The following is a 13,848-nucleotide window of genomic DNA, read 5'->3' as shown; positions in this document are numbered from 1 at the left end:
GTGAACACACTTTAAGAAGAGGAGTGCTATTTCCACTTGTCTACATGAAAACATCCTGAAGCACATAATCTTGAGATCTATGCAGAATCAGATTTCATACTTTTATCTGCACAGAACGAGTGTCACCTCCGGAAGAGCTTTCATTCGGCTCAACAGTTACGTGATATCTTATTAAGAGTAAAGTTAGGAGAGGAATGGAACGCAGATGGTTTCCAGGGGACAAGTTAAAAATGTGCTTATTCTTTGAGAAATGTGCAACACACACAAGTCCCCTGGTAACATGGCGAAAAGGCTTTTCACCGTTACATCTGTACATACCAGGAAGGCCTCATTAAACTCAAAGGAGCATGGGAACTGCCTCTGCAGCTGGTGGACGCAGTCTAGCCACTGCAGGAAGACAGGGCAGCGCTCGTTCAGGTCCTCCGAGTTCTCTCCATGACCACAGCGGTCCGCAAACTTGTGGCCAAAGTCCAGCCACTCTGTCTCCACCAGAACCTGGAAGCCCTGCATGAAGACAGACATGTTTCGGAGAGTTTTCAAGAGTATATTCCCCCAAAAGTGCAAAAACTGTCCCCGACAAAAAGTCAGGGATGGAGCAATGACTGTACCTCAATAGTGCGGTAGTAAGGGTCCAGCAGAAGCTTGGATAAAGCAACGATCTGAGGTGTGCGGTCCCAACCATCAGAGCAGTGCACCAGGACTGGCCTGTGGTCTCTGTCCACAGCATTGACCACCAGCAGTGCTGCCTTCAGCAGCAGGGAAAGGTGCTGCAGCCACTTTGTGCTCTCCAGCGCAGAAAGCCAGCTGCAGGCACACAGACAGCAGCAGAGCAAAAACATCAGAGGACCTCATCTGACTCAGACACGAAGTGATGGCACACATGTTTTATAAGGACAAGTGCATTGCATGGATCAGTTCCACATACCGCAGCATTTATAGCCTCAGCTAGTTTTCCAACCCCTTCAACCACTCCTCTGTGACTCCATAAAGCTGAGACCACAACCATGATGTAAATGTGTTTGCATAAGTTGTCAATGGATTAATTACTTACAAGTAAAACTCTCTGCTCTCCACTTAAACATGTACATAATCAACATGCTTGGTTTCTAACCTGAGAAAACTTTTTGTTTGGGCCACTAGGGGCAGCGAACGAACACTATTTTACACAACAACAAAATATTATCAACTTGTAAGTTTGTAAGCTATTTGATTAAACTAGCTCCATACAAAGAAAATTATGATAGAGTGGTGAGAGTTTTAGCCGTTTTAAGTAGCCATTTCAAGCTAACAAGCTCTGACAAGTCATTGCAAACAATCTGCTCAACATCAGAAGGCATACAAAGTCAGGAAAGCTGGTGAGCATGGTGGAGCATTTAGCAGCTAACGGGCTAAAGAGAATTCATTGTTTTAATCTTTTTCTAAAACAGCTTTAAGATTGAATTGATTTTGCCTGCTGGGATGATGGTTATGTAACATTTCAAAACTAGACCTGAGCAGTGGGAGACATGCATACACCTTGACCTACTTCTATTATGAGTAAATGTTTACCTTGTCTTATCTGGGTGGAGGAGGGGTGAGGGGGTTATAAGCACTGTGATGGTTTTTTATAATTGATAAACCTCAGACAGGCACGCCTCCATCAGCAATCACTCACTAACACAGACTCACAGAAGTAATTAGAAACTAGTGCAACCCGTATTTTTAGGGCAAAAGACTCCTTTTGTAAGAGTTATTTGAAGAAGCCAACAAACATGAAGCTCTACGGATATTAACTGTGTGATAAGCAGGGATCTATCGTTAGGAGGAATTGTTTAAGTCTTTTTTTTCTCCTTCTGATTTGATCTTCTAACCACTTTCATGTTTTCATGAGCCAGCGTGATTCAATTACATATTATTGTAGCATCGAGTCTGGGAGTCCAGATGGAAAGAGATCCTCCACGTGGGGTCGGGCCAAGATTTCTAAATCAGGCACAGATGTATAGCCAAGGCCAAAACACAGCTGTGATTACTAGTTACCTACAGTAACTACAGCAAAGCTTCAGAGCTTTGGGTTTGATTATTGTCTGAAGAGCTTTGGAGTTCTGACGAGGGAAAATCGGAGGTATTGCTGGAGGCATTAAACAACCTACTTGGCTGGGTCAGGCATCTGAGTGCACAGGAACCGCAGAGACTGGAAACTCTTGCGGATGGAGTGGATGTTGGCCATGCCCATAAAAACCACCTCGCAGTTGGGATAGTATTCTGGAATGGGAGGAAAACTGTGGTTAGGAAAAACAAAACAAAAACTGGTGGATGTTTTAATTTTAGTATGCACAACAATCGCATTTGCAGTTTGCTGAGCTCTTGCACACGTTGACCTAATTCTGCCTGTAACCGGGGACTGAGCTGAAAAGACCCACCTGGGCATTCGCAGCCTCCCCCCTTGGCCCTGTTAGCGACAGCAGCAGCGTAGGACCTGGCGTCTAAGATCAGTAGCTTATGGGGTTGGATGGCCAATGTCTCCACCTCTGAGCTGTTGGTCATTGAGGATTCTGATACAGACACAAACACAGCACAATTATCTCTCAGTAAAATAAAAGGAGTATTAAGATCATTACAATCTAGACACATCCCCAGAATATGTTTGTAGACATGACCTTTCCTGTGATCTGTGTGTTTGTGTGAGCCTTCTGTTTGAGACAAGCCCCGACAGGTCAGACTGCACAACAGTGTCTACCATTCATGCAGATAACAAGAGCTCTGCATGGGGATGTCTGTCCGTCTAGTGGTGGGTGTGTATTCAGATGTGTGTGGGTGTACACAGTATGTCATTGAGTGAGCGAGACTCACCGCCGAGTGTGAGCTCTTACCAAAGTCTGTATCAGGCAGGTCGGAGCCGTTGGTGTAGGCGCCGTTGGAAAGGTGCTTGCGGGAACTGCCGTCGACGGCGCAGGCCTTGGCGATCGACTGTACCAAGTGCTCGTCGTCAGCGTTCCTCCAGCCCCACCAGCTGACCTCTGGCTGGCCACAGCGAGCTATCACAGCCCCAGTGGTCTGGTGCCTATAGGAGTCGGGGCAACCGGGTAGATATAAGCAAGAACACAAGAACAAAGACACTGTCGTTCGCTTTAGTTCACCTGGCCTCTGACCATATTTAGAGAAAGTATAATTGGCTGCTGTGGGTTGTTTTGGATAAGAGACAGCCTTTACAATCTTGCTCTCTAGTATTTTCATTTTGGGAATGTTCAGTTCTGTTCTGTCATGTTGGGATGGCTTCCAGTGGCTTTAACATCAATCTGTGCATCGACATGTATGGTACAGAGATCTGTTTGTTTTGTGTGGGCAGGGGCACAGTGGAAGATAAGTTAGAAATGCGGTGATATCACTTAGACCGCGCGCCTTAGATCGTGCAAATCGGGCCCAATCGGTGCAGCAATTATGCACGCTCGCCAACAACTGGATATAAAAACCTTACTGAAAAATAAAGTATACCGCTCAGCACTAGTTCTGGTAGCCCAGGGCAACGTAACGCTGTGGTGCTGATATAAAGCTATGAAGATATTATCTGAGATGGTTTGATTCCTTTTACAAACAGAGAGGCCGATCACCATACAAGAAGCTTTTTTGTTTTTTTAAAGTTTGCCTTGAAAAAAACACACCAACCTGTAAACCACAGAAGGAAACCTCTTCCAGGATCGGAAGGCTGCCACATTTTCCAGCTCCTTGTCAGTGATCCAGGCTGGCACCAGCAGTTGCTGAGGATAGCTGGGGCAAAGCCTGGCAGAGCAGAGGGGCAAAGGGAGCAAAGATTAAACAAGGAGAGAACGAGGGAGGGGGGGGGATAGGGGTAGCTTTGATGGCTCAACAAAAGTCTCTGTCTACAGACAGCTAATCCTGGGCTGGGCACTCCACCGCCCAGGGTACAGCACCAGTGGAGTACAATAACACAACTACCCACTGTCTAACACACTCGCACACAAACTGAAAGCGAAGGACGTATCGACCCTCCAGCAGGAGGATACAGAAATCCACACAGCAGCAGAAAACGTGAATGAAAGCCATTATTACCTGAACTTGCTGTTGATGTCAGATATCCTCCAGGCATTCTGAGTGTCGAAGCCCATCCTCTCCACCTCGTTCTTGAACCAGGAAGTCACATGTTCACCTACAGACAGAGCAGAGATGTCTGATAAGCCCAGAGTTCAGAAAAGGTTCTGATGGGGCCACGTGAGCACATGTGAGAGACAGTGAGGTTACCTGGTCTGCACAGCTCGCCATGCTGCTCCTTCTCGCCAGCATACACGTCCATGCACCAGGCGTGGAAGGCAAAAGAGAACAGGTCCTCCAGACGAGCTGGAGGGCGAACCACCGTGTTCAGGCGCTTCAGCCATTCCTGACACTGTTCGAAAGTGGAGAACTGACACCTGGGGATCAAACAGAAGGGCCAACATCAGACCTCCTACAAACTATAATTAGCATTATTTAAGGCTTGTGCTCGACTCAAAGGGACTGCACTTTCATTACGCCTTTCTCGTCTTCCGACCTCTCACATTCTTATGCAGTGGTTCTCAAACTTTTTCTGTCATGCCCCCCTTTGGAGAAAGTAACATTTCCAGGCTCCCCCACCCCAACAAAATTGTCACAAATAGGTGAAATTAAACTTTTATTGAAAGAAAGTCAAGATCGTGACCATTCCTTTCACTTTTCTCTGAGTAATTTGCTGTGCAAAAAAAAAACCTATTTGAATTGCTCCCTCAGACTTTTCCAAATAGAAATATAATAAAATGTGCAATCACTTTTTCAGAACAATAACAATAAAGTTCAATCTGCGCTAAGAAAAACAACAAACAGATTTTTGCTGCAGCTGCCAGACTTTTCAGACATAAAACACAGACAGGTCTCTCTTCATCTCTGACCATAGTCGCTGTAAATCCAAGAGCAAGATAAGCGTCGTCATATTGTCTTGACTTCTTGGATTTGACTTGGGAGAGGTGAGGGAGAATAGTTTGGGAACCGATATATCAGCCAATTTATACATATCTTTAGTTTTACTTCATATTTGCAAGAATATATTGTTCATAATTCAAATTCCTGCAAGACATTAGTAGTACAACTGTCAAATCATTCTCTAAATGATTTCTGTGAGTTGATGTAGTTGTTACTGGTTATGTTAAATGGGTCGATAATATTGTGTCATATCGATCACAAGCCCCTGAATTGAATGATATCAAAACCGTGTGACTTCAGTGAACGTGCCCTGCTCATTCAGGTCATTCTGGGATTGTCTTGGTCTAAACTCTGTTATCTTTATTGTGTGTATCATGTGATTGTGTTGCCGTAGCAACCTTAACGGCATAGCATTGTGGTTTCCATAAATTGTAACACCTAGACCATCCTGAATCTGGAACTCCTTGTGAAAAATCAAAACAAATAGGAGTTCTCAGATGGCATTTTGTTTTCTGCATCTTCGAATGTCTTGCCCAGAGCATCACATATCATGCTCAAATATGATTCTAAATCACGTTTCCCATACCTTTAACAAAGAGGAGTGTATCACTGGTCTTACCTGATGACTTTGCAGTCCTTACAGGTGACATGAAGCTGGAACATATCCCGACACTCAGCACATTCTATGAGCTGAAGAGGAACCTACGGAGTGAAAGAGAAAGGACACCAACTTTAAACACAGTCAAACTTGAATGAAATTAATAACATATTGAGAGAGTTTAAAATGTACCAGCCAAATACGTGCAGTCAGTACGAGTAATGTGATAGACTGCAACTCATGCATTAATAACGTAACTGTTAATGGAATTCATTTTGCACATTAGTGGTAGTCTACGCAGTTAAATGCTCTTGTGCCAAGAAGAATCACCACATGGGCTGCGACATCACTTCCCCACACGGTGCTAAAACTATTGTAGTCACACAGATTACATATCTGAGCTCCATTAATATACTGAATTTTCTTAGCTTTCAGTATGGAAGAACAAAAACACTCGATACTCGATCCTGAATTGCTTGTATTTGGCTCAGAGCTACGGTCACATCTTTTATAGGCAAATAACATCCAAAGTACAGAACTGTCATGTGCTTATGACTTAAGAGCAAACTTTGAGTACTGCTGTGTTTGACCAAGCTAGCTAAGAGAATTTCAGCAGCACAGTGTCTTTATTTATAAATACTGTGGCTAAAGCTGCTGTTCTTCTCGCACAGTCCAGAGCCATGCAAGAACTGCCACAAGTCATTGCAAGGTCAAGCTCCCAGCACATTCCCAGTGTGGTAGAGGGGCACTGCCTGATGAAGATTCTGTTGGTTCATGAGTTTCATATGTTTTTCCCACATACATTTCTTCAGGACTACTTTATTCCATCAATTGGTGTTAAATGGGAGTCCTACATACACCAGTCAGTTCACAGACAGGCACACAAAATAATAAGTCTACCACTCCATGCCGTGCAGTGTTGCTGGGTACTTACTGACACCTCACAACAACAACTCTATCCAGAGAAAAACAGAGAGAACAATAATGACAGTGATGCATGTTGATTTGTTACCATCTCTGTCTGTGTGTTGCCATTGCCCCACATTCCGGATGTCAGAGCATCCTGCTGCCACAACTTAATTCCTGCCCTCTAATCTTCATCCCTAATCTGGCCATCATCAAAATTTCTGGGCTGCTTGTTAACAGAACTCCTTTGCGGCACCTCCCAGCCCTGATTTGTGAGCTTTGACAGCACAGCCATGTGATGCAGATGCCTCATCAACTCCAAATATGTGTGAGGAGCACGTTGGCTCTGATGGGAGCACAGAGAATCAGTGTGTGAGCCAAGAACCGGAGGCTCTTTGAGGTCCAATATACCCTGGCAACATGTGACGGGCAACCAGCCGAAAAAGGAAGCACTTGGATGGATGGATGGAGCCATCTCAATCACTGACGTTTTCACTGCTGCACACTGTTGGATTTAGCAGCATCGTTTTACAATTAGCAATGTAGGAAAGAAGTCATGGTTGGCTGTAAACTTCACAACCTCAGTCTCAGAGAAGCATGAGGGTAAGACCAGGCAGTGCAAATCAAGTCTGTTGGTTGCTTGATCGGTTAGTGAAGCCACTTTTGCTACCAGACAGTCGTAGCACTCAACCTGTGATTGCTTCTTCAGCTGTCAGTGCTGTCAGCAGCCTGCAGGATAGACACTATGATTTTTAACCCAATATGAGCAGGGCCCACGCTTTCACTTTCTCTGAGTGAGTACAAATTTCACAGACTCAAGAAGAAGGGCTTTAAAGTCGAGCTGAAACGGCATTTCGAGAGTATCTAGCTTCCGTATCGTGCCGTATTTCCGAGTGAAACAGGACGTGCAGGCGGGACATATCATTAGAGGGATTTGATTTGATGGTTGAGAAGTGGGCGTAGACAGACGTTCTCCACAGCGCAGTAGCTAGCTAACTGACCGAGCGTTCTTGGTGCTCTGCGGCTAAATGTTGCAGATTGATTGGTTGAAATTGTTTGGTGCTAACTTACGTAAGCACGCATGAAATTTAATTTTACCGGAAGAAAAAATGATAGGATTTTGATACAAGAATATGAAGAAATGGATTTTCTGTATTTGTTTTGGCCTATATTGTCAAATAGATGCACAGTATTACCGGGGATGTGATCTAAAAGGATTAAAATACAATTTTTAATTTCACCTCGACTTTAAAACGCGAGTCACAGGTAAACATTAGATTAGCGATGAACAGAAAAAACGAATGATGCACTGCAGAGCAATTATATACATTGGATTGATTTTAATATCTTTAATGTAGTGTTCACTGTTCTGCAGACATTATAACTTGATCAGATCTGTTGGTTTAGGTCTTTTCATGAGGTGTTAACCAAAAATAATACTGATAGAATATCACCATATGTGTACTTTAAAAATAAGGTAATGATGAATAGAAGTAAAACAAATAAAACCCATTATGTGTTATTGCACAACTTTTCTGCTCGTACGTTTTACTGCGAGAGCCACTCAAGGGGAGATGTCATGGTAAAATTGAAGGAAATACCAATAACTTTATTATTCTTGAATTAAAATTCATAAAATTAAAGATAGATAGATCATTAGAGACAGTATTTTTAATATTTTTAATATTATTATTATATTATATTTAATATTTTAATACAACATTCAAAAAGAGTATCTGGAAAAGTTAAGAAAAAATGAGGAAATGTCTGCAATGACGAATGAGGAAGGATGTTTTCAGAAAAGGACCACTGTTAGGTAACAAAGCTCGTTGCTCTTTCTTAACACGATGAAATAAACAGAGGGAGAGAGCGCGAGAGGGTGCGACTGTTATGCATCCCCTCTAGAACCTCTGCAACCAAGGGAACAGCAATTAAAGAGAGAACGTGGAGCGGACAGGCGAGTCTAGAAAGAGAGGCGATGAAGAGTCAAAAGGCAGTGCTGCCAGTGCAGATCAGCTCGGAGAGGCGCGGTCACCAAAGCTCTGACCATTCACGAAACATTATTGAACACTTCCACACAGCCTCCATACGATGGAGTGGCCATGAAGCTCATCTGTCACCTTTCAGGAATACTTACATTGACAACGGACTCTTTGAACTTGATGTGTAGGCGGTAGTTGGACGTTGCAATGATGGCATCCTCTGCTCTCCCTACATACTCTGTGAACTCCCCGTGCAGCTCAGGAAAGGGCACCTAGCAACAGCAGGAGATAAGACATTTCAAATAAACTGCAGAGCCATATAGAACACCAGTGATGATGATGATTGCACAGAGAGATGCAGTAACATTGATTCTTTCACTAGATAGAGTCACGACTGTTTTGCAACTTGCATCAACCTTTTTCCTAAAACAGTTAAGCAAATTAAATGTTAGTTAATCTATGGCTGAAAAGTAGAAACCTTTTAACCTCCCTTTATCACAATATTCTTTTTTCCATGACAACTGTAGTATCTGGGAACATTGTCACCTTTCCATCTTTTGCAAACAAGGTTCCTACGCTTTTTCTCGTTTAAAAATTCTACACTTTTAAAGACTCACATTTCCAGACGCTCACATTTTTAAGACCATGTTTAAGTTGAATTGGTTAAATAATTCAATTCCCCTGTCTATTGCATCCTCTATTATTCACTGTGTCAATGGAAATAATGGAAGTGCATCCATAAACGTATGTATGCGAGTTTCCTTTTCTGACAGCTACATCACAACATAACTAAAACGTTTAGACAACCTTAATATTTGGTTATATGTGAGGCTATGTATGTATACAAACAAAAAGCAGTTTTTATAGAGAGATTCCTCAACAGAGTTGTCAGGAAACTTGAACCTTTACACTGTATTTGTTTATATTGCTGTCCCAGTGTGAAATTTAACAGTGTTCAAGTGTAGCGGAGCAAGATATGAGTGACACGTGAACATACAGTACGAGCATCGGACACACTTCCTGTAGGCTCCCCTCTTTTACACAAATGGTGTTTCACCTCTATTACTGCCTACACTGCCGGCTTAATGGCGGAACAACTTTGACCCCCTGTAGCTTTTATGTAAACAGCTAGGCAAATAACAACATAGCATAGCTTGAAACGGCTGTTTAAGAGGGGCTAAACACATTGCCACATAGTCTTTAACTCTAATTTGGGTTGGATGTCTGAAACAGTTGTACGGCACTCGGGGGCAGAGTTGTGACGCAAGCTGTGACGTAAAGGCATAGAGGGTATGGAGGAGTGTACATTTAGTGCCACACCGTACTTCTTGCCTTTCTTTCATCAACATCAAGCTCTGAACCTCATTGTCTCATGCAGTAGGAAACATTTGTTGGGGCTTCAAACACAAGGGAAAAACACTCTGCTTGTAATTTTAGAAATCATCAATCTTACATTTTAGAAAATAAAGCAATATAATCAGGAACCGCGGATATTTTTCCATACTTTCTCTTTCTTTGTTTCACTCCTCAGAACAGCAGATCAAAGCTCATCATTATATTTTTCTTTTTTCCCTAATACGGACTATAAAATAACTTTTATTTTCAGATCACAGGTTTATAATTTGCCTTTTGAGACTTGGCTTCTGAGGCTGGTCAAACTGAAAGTAAGCTTAAGTGACATGTGACTTAACTGTGGTTGTGTCATGTGGTTATGTAACTGATTACAAAGAGTAGTTGCACCCACATATAAACAGATAATGGTCAGGTTAGCTGTCGTTTTTACAGCAGGAGATAGACAGACTGGGCAGCAGCTTCCTCACCTGCATGTTTTCCTCCTCCAGGACGGGGGACTTCTTGGGGAAGATCTGATTGGCCTGGATGCACTCCAAGCTCTTCTGCCCCTCCTCCTCCTGCAGAGAAGAGGCCTGTTAACTATTTACTGAACTATAATCAAATTTAACAACCACAACCTTCTTTCAAACACTCATGCACACTGACACATACACTGACAGCTTTCACCATTAAGCTGCTTAATTGTATGGAAAGTTAAAATCATCTCCGTCGTATTTTTGGGGTTATTGCATCACTTTTGCCTCCAGCACCATCCTGGCCATAGCACCATCTGATTGGCATTTAGAATATTTTGCAAAAGCTGAGTGTTAAAAAACAACTTGACAGTGCTGCATATAATTCTGCTTTGAGTGGCTGTCTTCTTCTTCCCAATCTCCGGCTAATTTACGACAATCAACCTTTGTCACAACAAGCTACGGGATAACAGCTGGCTGGAATATACTGCACACTGCTCTGAGATTTACAGAAAGAAAGAAAGACCCTGAAAGAAATGAGATATTAAATCAAAATGTTGTTACATAAATGTAATTATGGGCATTTCTTGTTTATAAAAAGCAGTCCGTGTGCTTTCCTGAGGGCTAAATCTCTGAGGTCACAGTAATCTTATGCAAAATGAACATATCTATCAGTGGGGAATGCATGGCATGGATATACAAGCAGAGTCAGGGATTTTTCCTCAAGGGCAAATTGGTGGAAATAAATGTCTGGCCTTGTAGAGATCGACGGGGGTCTATGGGCTGTGTTTGGGCAGGACCAGCGTTTAGTCCCGACAGCGTTCAAAGAAAGATTAAGGTGGTCAAAGAGATGGCAGGTCACGAGCAGCTACTGTGCAGCCTGTTGGATGCTGGCTCAGCACGAGCCTAATACACACACACAGTTGTCCGGGCTGGAGGAGCAGCGTGCTGAGGCCAACCAGGGGGCAGCAGGCACACAGCAGCATGCAAAGGTATACAAACACACACCGTTGAACGAGCAACGTATCCAATCCAGTGGTTATTAGGAGCAATATGACCTAAAACGTATATCCCTTATTTTTTTATTCTTTTTGCACTAAGAGTATTATATTGCAGTTTTACAAAATAAAAAGGGGAACTATACTCAAAACATGATTGTAGCTCATTTTGCTCTCATGTCAATGCAAAGGAAAACAAATGTGTTCATTGGTCAGGGCTGCACGATTCTGGATAAATGAGAATCACGATTTTCTTGCTTAGAATTGAGATCGCGATTCTCTCACGATTTTTTATTCTCAATATAAATGTTTATTGCACTGACTTGATACAAAAAGAAACGCAACAAAAAGTATAAAGGTGCCTCATATAGGACCGGCACATCGATTCTGGACAACAGAGCGGGAATGCTCCTGTTTTAAGTGCTTACGTTATAAGAACATGAAAACAAGAGAACAGAATAGAATAGATTTAGGGCTGCACGATATTGGAAGAAACATACGGCGATATATTATTGTTCTGCGATATGAATGCGATTTTAAAAAATACAGGAAATTATATCAGATAAACACAGTGTGTTTTATGTACATATAAACAATTAACAATCATACTTTTAAATAATAATAAAATTATAATAAAACAAAAACCTCTCCTACTTTTATCACTCTTGTTTCTGATTCTGACACCCGCATGAAACAGTAGAGAGTAGAGAGCTGGAGCGACACGTTCTTTATAAAACAAATACTAACAGACCTGTGGCTGCAGTTGTGTTATTAATGCGGTATGTCATCAAGCATTGCTAATGATGATCAAATGTGTGTTTGATAAGTGTGATCAGCCCAGTGACAGTTACTTTATGAAACAAAAAAAATCACGTCTCCTGTTTCCTGTCGTTCCTGTCGGCACACACAACCTGAGGCGGTGTGTGTGCTGTAGGTGTAACAGTAAACAGTACGTCTGCTCCGTGAACGGTCCGTTTATGTAGCCCCAGCGTTAACCAGCACCAGGACGAGGTGACGCTGTTAACGGGAATACTTTCACGTTATGCGGTGTGGTATTCCTGTTAACAGCTGCAACGAGAAACGGGACGAGTAGCTGCTAATAACGGCAATACACAAGCTGAAAAGCCACCTTGTGAACTGCCCGCCTGCCTCGAACATCCAACAGGCAAATCGGTGACAGAAGCAACATTGCGTGCATTTTTACAGTTTACAGGCGGTGACATACAGAGTCAGCATGCACAGCAGTCAGTTTGGTCTGTGCTCTGGTGAAGAGCTGCACTACTGTGATATCAGACGAACTTTTCCTGTTGTTCTATGTGTGGGAAACACTGTTATGGGTGTTACGTAGGTCATCAGTGTTGGGGAAAGTAAATCTCCCTCATGTGTGTACGAAAACTAAAACGTGTTTGTTTATCCCGGTAATGACCGTATTGCAAAATCCATGTCATGGCAGAACCACACACTGGTGACGGCATTAAAACTGGTATACCGCCCACCCCTAGTGGTTAAACCAGGATGTGAAAGCTGAAAGCTGCCCTGCTTAGACAGCAGCCTTTGAGGACCTTTGACACTGTTGGGGCTGATGTGAGAGTCTGCTTCCTGATAAACAGAGCTGATTAACAATGAAAATCAATGGAGAGTTTCTGATTCTGCAGCCAGCTCCCGGGCCACAGGAAGCACAGCAGTTATTCCCCATGAACTGAATGTACTTTACCATGGCCCCTGTGAAGGAGAGCAGGTCACCCAACGAGGAACTCCGGCCTGGACCTGTCTGTACATGGAAAACACAATAAGTCGATAAGTTATTTATATAAACCATTATCCTTAAAAACACAATGAAAGAAGACTTTTTTTTCTCATTATATGCATTTAGATCCCTATTAACAAGCTGTATGTAATGTACAACAATTAGGATATAAAAAACTAAATTCCTAACTAGATTGACAAGCACCTACAGCATAACTAAAATAACAGTTAATCATTTGATACAGCTCAAGGATGATACCACTAAAACAGCATCTCCTTCTCCCTACATGTGTTCTGATCATCTGATCATTGCATTACTCTGAATGTGACTACTACCTAGTAGAAAAAAAACAACTAATATCTTTTTCTATAATATGTTCCGCCTCTGTTGGCTTCATTTCAACAGCATATGGGCGGATTTTCAAGGACAAGAGGAAGCGATGCACGGATGGAATTTAAAGGCGGGAAAACTGCTGTCTTTTTGTATTTGCGACACTATAAGCAAGCGTCAGGATGTGAAACTACTTTCTAAATTAATGGGGCTAAGGCTAGCCAATGCACTCATTTGTAGCCTATCATAGACCAGGAGATTTTCAGCCTCATGTTAGGCAGTTATAAACGAAAAGTTCAACAGTAACACAATTCAACATGACATCAACAAGGGAAGGCTTGGCCAGCAATAGCAGGATTTAGGCCAGCAGTAAGCTTATATCAGTTGCATCAAATTAAGCAAAATATATAATAGACTTACCACAGACGATCAATAATGATGAGCAGTCCTGATGATACTGTTCGTAAACTCTCACAAGTAAGACATGGAAATCTGTGAAAACGAAGACAAACATGCACCTGAATAGTGAGCGAATGCTTTTTCTTACTAGCTTCTC

At 42.5% G+C, this 13,848-nt stretch overlaps 1 protein-coding gene across 6 annotated transcripts in view; it reads right to left on the bottom strand.

Annotated features, from left to right (window-relative positions):
- mtmr3 (myotubularin related protein 3) overlaps positions 1-13,848 on the bottom strand; it is a 28,117-nt gene that overhangs the window by 12,158 nt on the left and 2,111 nt on the right. For 5 of the 6 annotated variants that reach the window (XM_069683122.1, XM_069683124.1, XM_069683123.1 and 2 more), the window contains exons 2-14: positions 13,713-13,784; positions 12,930-12,986; positions 10,233-10,322; positions 8,568-8,684; positions 5,546-5,628; positions 4,237-4,403; positions 4,048-4,144; positions 3,643-3,756; positions 2,850-3,040; positions 2,400-2,531; positions 2,130-2,241; positions 609-804; positions 319-504 (exon numbers count right to left, since the gene is read on the bottom strand). In XM_069683122.1, the coding sequence (XP_069539223.1) occupies positions 319-504; positions 609-804; positions 2,130-2,241; positions 2,400-2,531; positions 2,850-3,040; positions 3,643-3,756; positions 4,048-4,144; positions 4,237-4,403; positions 5,546-5,628; positions 8,568-8,684; positions 10,233-10,322; positions 12,930-12,932 (1,488 nt within the window). In that variant the 5' untranslated portion in view covers positions 12,933-12,986; positions 13,713-13,784. Of the gene's footprint in view, positions 1-318; positions 505-608; positions 805-2,129; positions 2,242-2,399; positions 2,532-2,849; positions 3,041-3,642; positions 3,757-4,047; positions 4,145-4,236; positions 4,404-5,545; positions 5,629-6,458; positions 6,470-8,567; positions 8,685-10,232; positions 10,323-12,929; positions 12,987-13,712; positions 13,785-13,848 lie in introns of those variants that run through there. The other variant, XM_069683126.1, reaches the window with a different exon arrangement.

This window comes from Semicossyphus pulcher, unplaced genomic scaffold (genome assembly GCF_022749685.1).
Source record: "Semicossyphus pulcher isolate SPU_LCO1_2020_fin unplaced genomic scaffold, fSemPul1.0.p SCAF_6, whole genome shotgun sequence".
Taxonomy (NCBI): domain Eukaryota; kingdom Metazoa; phylum Chordata; class Actinopteri; order Labriformes; family Labridae; genus Semicossyphus; species Semicossyphus pulcher.
Note: the sequence above shows the minus strand (reverse complement) of the source record. Positions and strands in the feature narration are given on the sequence as shown.